General features: G+C 46.1%; 1 protein-coding gene across 2 annotated transcripts; it reads left to right on the forward strand.

Moving 5' to 3' along the window:
• The first annotated feature begins 529 nt into the window (after positions 1-529).
• Positions 530-4,632, forward strand: LOC103815242 (tubulin alpha-3 chain). 2 transcript variants are annotated; one of them, XM_009088961.3, is made up of 5 exons: positions 530-674; positions 2,087-2,309; positions 2,847-2,995; positions 3,371-4,051; positions 4,275-4,632. In XM_009088961.3, the coding sequence occupies exons 1-5, from the start codon at positions 672-674 to the stop codon at positions 4,569-4,571; spliced, it is 1,353 nt and encodes a 450-aa protein (XP_009087209.1). In that variant the 5' UTR covers positions 530-671; the 3' UTR covers positions 4,572-4,632. The 2 variants fall into 2 exon arrangements, with proteins under 2 accessions (XP_009087209.1, XP_050833807.1); XM_050977850.1 differs by lacking the exon at positions 530-674 and adding an exon at positions 1,280-1,352.
• Positions 4,633-5,477: the final 845 nt, after the last annotated feature.

A 5,477-nucleotide genomic window follows, 5' to 3' on the forward strand; every position in this document is an offset into this window, starting at 1 on the left:
ACTAATAATTCATTCTAAGCATATAAGCAAAAAGGCACCTGTCTCATCCCTCTTCCTCGGCTGGTTTGAGGAGTTAATGACATAATCTCCAAAAGTGCCAAAGTGAATCTGCCTAGTCAAAAGCAGGCAATGGAAAGAGTGCTCACTACTCATGGAGTGGCACTGTAATTACAATGCCACCTCAGTTTTTTATTTCTATCAAATAAATCTCCCTTGGGAAAGCAGATCTGCATGCTTTTACTATCAGGAGAGACTACAGGAGGTAGTACTTGTCCATCCCCACACCAGTACAGACCACGCTGACACACGAAGACAACTGAGCATTGTGATACACCCCACCTTTTCTGCAGGCCTCGGCAGCGATCCCCGGCAGCTCGCGGCCATTTCCCGCCTCCAGAGCACAAGCCGCGCACGCCCCGACCCGGGCCGCTCAAGCCCCGCCCCCGGATACGCCCCTGCCTCGTGGCTGTCTTCCCCCTCGCCGGGAGAAGAGCACCCCCGGCCAATCAGAGGCCTTCCCTCGCGCTCCGTCCGCGTGGGAAGTAGCCAATGGGGAGCCAGCACCTGAGGCGAGGGGTCCGAGGCGGTTAACGGTCGGCAGTTGGTGCTGGTCGGTCGCGGCGGCGGACGTATTGTGGCGCAGTCGGAGTTCGTCACCTTAACGAGGCACCATGGTGGGAGACGGGATCCTTGCGGCTGCGGGGGGAGAAAGGGCGTTTGGGAGACGGGATCCTTGTAGCTTCGGGGGGAGAAAGGGCGTTTTGGACCGCTTCTGTTGCGGCACTTAAGGGAAGTTCATGACTGCACGTGCTGCGGCAGGACTCGCAGGCAGTCTCTGCTTGAAGTCCCCGTGGTAGCTCTAAGGCATAAGTGTTGGGGAGGAGGAGAGAAATTAGTATGAAACGTTATTAACTTTAGGGGAGGGGAGGCGAGGCATCGAAACAGGCCGATAGCTAGCAAGAGGAGATATGTGCAAAGTAACTCTGTTCGGAGCAGATACCTCTCGCGCGAAGATGCGAGGGACGAACTGAAACCTCTATCCAGGCGGCGGGGAGATAGCGGGACAGGGCACGGGGATCGCCGGGCGGATCTGTATGCCCGTTTTGGGCCGCCTTGGCGCGTGAAGCCGTAGAGGGCACGGCGCGTGCTCGAGGGACGGCGGCGCTGAGGGCCGGGCCGGGCGGCGCGCGCCGTGAGCCTCTCCCTGGGCATAGCCAATCAGAGGAGGGGGTGTGGCCGACCGCCGTCAGGGGCGGGCCGGGCGGCGCGTGCCGTGGGCCAGTCGTTAGGGGGAGTGGCCGGCGGCGGTGAGGGGCCCGGTGGGGGCCGCGAGTCTCGCGGCGGAGCTGCGGGTCTGGAGCGGAGACGGGGGAATTTGATGAAGCTACCAAGGAAACGGGAAAGAAGGAAACCTTGCTTTTTCTTTTCCATCTCTGCTTTTTTTCTAGATACACTCTAACAGTAAATTAGAAAAGCAGCTTATTTCCATCTTAGGTGTGAGGCAGTTGAGGGCACATGTGGCACAGTTGCTTAGAATCAAAGGAGCTAGCTTAAAGGAGGCAGATTATATTTGATTGGAACTCTTTAAGACGATTTCACGTAGGAATATGTGTGAAAAAAAGATATGCTAATTGCTAGGGCCTAGATACTGGTATGCTTATTATAAAGGAAAATGTACTGAATGGTCCTGTGCAGGAAAGATTCTTGCAACGGTTACCCGTGGTATATGGTGTGGTAATGAGTCAAGGAGACTGGGGGGATATTATATAAAGAGGTCTTCCAAAAGCTAAAAGAACAGTAAAAAGAGACTAGGCTGAATTTTAAAGATGGATTATATATGCAGTATTGTAAGGGATAATGAATTTGTATTCATAGGGACTATGTTGTCTTTCGGATCTTCCAATATTCACAAAGTCAGTGCAGGTCAGCAGTGGTGAGTAGTGTCATGCCAGTAGCCAACAACTTGTTCTCTTAAATTGTGACTTAAGGGCAACCAGCGAATATTGCAGCAGAGAAAGATCATGGAAGATACAACCCACAGGCAAGCAGCTCCGTGTCTCATTATCATTCTCTTTTTACTTTGCAGCGTGAATGCATATCCATCCATGTTGGCCAGGCTGGTGTTCAGATTGGCAATGCATGTTGGGAATTGTATTGTCTTGAACATGGGATCCAGCCTGACGGTCAAGTGCCTAGTGATAATACTATGGGACGTGGAGATGATTCATTTAACACTTTCTTCAGTGAGACAGGAGCTGGTAAACATGTTCCGAGAGCAGTGTTTGTAGACCTAGAACCAACCGTAGTTGGTATGTACCCAACATTAAAGATCTTAAGGATCCTCACTTGAAAAAGTGAGGATCCTTTATGGATTCCCTATTGTCTTTTTTTTGTTTGTTTAGAACACTATAGATTTTAAAACTTCTGTCTGGATGCTGTTTTGATATTTGTGGTGGTTGTTATTGGAAAGAAATTAAATAATGGTCTACCAGTAACAATATCTGGAAAACAAGAGAACTTTTTTTTGATCTGGATCATCTTTCCAGACTGCTGCACTGCATACAGAGTTTTGCTTGAGTGCTATCTGGTATTGTTCCTGTAACGTAGTTTTCTGAGTGATCTCTGTGTTCCTTGAGTACAAATACTGCTTTGTGTGTGCCTGATGTTTACCCTGAAACAAAGGGGCAAAAGTTGTGCCAATTTCTTAGACTAGTTAGACAAGCTTTGTGTAGTCAGAGATGCTATCTACACTCTTTTGACACGTGTGCTTTTTGTGTAGTCACTAGGCAGCACACACAAACTGAACAGATCAAATTTATGATACGGTATTTTGGGTTTTTTTGTAGATGAAGTACGTACAGGCACGTATAGGCAGTTATTCCATCCTGAGCAGCTCATTACTGGGAAAGAAGATGCAGCCAATAATTATGCCAGAGGCCATTATACCATTGGAAAAGAGATTGTTGATCTAGTGCTAGACCGCATTCGCAAACTGGTAAGGATTCATGCTGCAAGTTAGTATTTAAAGTAATTGATACAGCTCTATAGCAAGCAATACTGATGGTTTGCTGGTTTTTTGCTAACAATTTTGTGCAAGCAGTGTGGATGGTTTGCTGGTTTTTTGTTAACGATTTTGTGCATAGTTAATTGTTCAAAATAAACCTTTTATTTCCTGGTGTGCCCCATCCCCCCTTTAAATAAAAACTCACTCAGTTAAACTAGAACCTTTCAAGAACACTTTTTTTAAAATAATAACAATGTAAAACCAGCAAACTTATGACAGAAATGCTTTTGAATGATTATTTTAATACTGATATCTTCAAAACCATCAATAACTTTTTTTCTCCCATTTTTTTCCACCTCGTTATAGGCTGACCTGTGCACAGGGCTGCAAGGCTTCCTTATCTTTCATAGTTTTGGTGGAGGCACTGGTTCAGGGTTTGCATCACTGCTCATGGAAAGGCTATCTGTTGACTATGGCAAGAAATCTAAACTGGAGTTTGCAATTTATCCAGCACCACAAGTTTCCACTGCTGTAGTGGAACCCTACAACTCAATTTTAACTACCCACACAACATTAGAGCATTCAGACTGTGCCTTTATGGTAGATAATGAAGCCATTTATGATATATGTCGTCGTAACCTGGACATTGGCCGTCCTACTTACACCAATTTAAACCGATTAATTGGGCAGATTGTTTCATCCATCACAGCTTCACTGCGTTTTGATGGAGCCCTCAATGTAGATCTGACAGAGTTTCAAACTAACCTGGTTCCATACCCACGAATCCATTTCCCCTTGGTAACATATGCCCCTATCATCTCCGCTGAAAAAGCATATCATGAGCAGTTATCTGTGGCTGAAATTACCCATGCTTGCTTTGAACCAGCCAACCAGATGGTCAAATGTGACCCTCGCCATGGCAAGTACATGGCCTGCTGCATGTTATACAGAGGTGATGTTGTGCCCAAAGATGTCAATGCAGCCATTGCCACTATCAAGACTAAACGGACCATTCAGTTTGTGGATTGGTGCCCAACTGGATTCAAGGTATGTAGCCTATTAAGTACTCCATATCTAAGTGATTAAGAATTGTGTAGTCTTCAGAGATTACAGTCGTGCAACAATGTTGTAATGTCCTTGTTAAATATTTTGAGAAAGTACAAAATTAAGCTTTTTTATTTATTTGTAATCATGGTAATTTTTGTTAACAGAAATGAGTCTTTAAAAGCCTTAGCATTCCTAAGGAAAGTTCTCATTTGTTTTCTTGAAGGTGGGCATTAACTACCAGCCTCCAACTGTGGTGCCAGGTGCTGATCTTGCCAAGGTGCAGCGGGCTGTGTGTATGCTGAGTAACACAACTGCTATTGCAGAAGCATGGGCTCGGCTTGACCACAAATTTGATCTCATGTATACTAAGCGTGCCTTTGTGCATTGGTATGTTGGGGAGGGGATGGAGGAAGGAGAATTTTCTGAAGCCCGGGAAGACCTGGCTGCCCTTGAGAAGGATTATGAAGAAGTTGGCCTAGACTCTGTAGAAGCAGAGGCTGAAGAAGGAGATGAATATTGAGAAAACTAAAGCCTGGAAAAATCTATTTACCAAAAAAAAAAATAAAGATCGCAGAACCCTGTTTGTTTGTTTTCAAAAGTGCTTCCAAATAAAGTTCCAAAGATTATACTGCTGCTTTTTTTTTTCTTCTTCACTATTAATGTGCATATTCATGAAGGAAGGACAATTTGAGATTGCAGGTTTTGGTAGCAGATCTATTACCCTGCTTTAAAAGTACTTAGTAATTTTTAGCTTCCTACATTAGCATAGTAGAAAAAAATAAATCTAATCTTTACTAGTATGGTCACATAAAGAGAGCTTTAGAGACACATGGAAGCAGCTTTATCATAGGACATTGGGCTTGTGCAAAAAGTGCTGACCCAGCCGCTTACAGCATGGTGCTAACAACACCAAGGTTGTGGTTTCAAGCCTCATATAGATCATTTAGCTAAAACTGATCCTTGTGGGAATATTCTATGTAATAATTAGGCTTTTGGTGAGGGGGTGGGGGGGGTTCGTTGGCTATTAAGAAAATTTCTGTATTTAAGTACGAAAAAAGTCTGCTTTTGACGCTGGGAGACTGAAAGAACCCAGGTTTCAGTAGCCTAATGCATTAGGCACTCTCCTGCTGGCAGCAGTAGGTCCAAGCCGTGCCCAGGTGAAAGCTGCTCCACAAACCACCGACTAAACACCCGTCAGCAAGGTGTTCCATTCACGAGCCACCGTTCCCAGTCCTCAGTCTCACACTCCTGGATCTCTCCCAGTTTTTCTTCCCACTCGACAGCTCCACCAGTCTACGGCGCTTCTCTGCCATGACGGACGATTCTCGGGGGTGCTCACCCAGCAACTGAGTCACGCCAAGGCCACACGGAACCTCGTACGAGGGTACCTGTGCCGGGGCAGCCACGCACCGCCGCCCGAGCCCGC

Source organism: Serinus canaria, chromosome 9, assembly GCF_022539315.1.
Source record: "Serinus canaria isolate serCan28SL12 chromosome 9, serCan2020, whole genome shotgun sequence".
In the NCBI taxonomy this organism is placed as follows: domain Eukaryota; kingdom Metazoa; phylum Chordata; class Aves; order Passeriformes; family Fringillidae; genus Serinus; species Serinus canaria.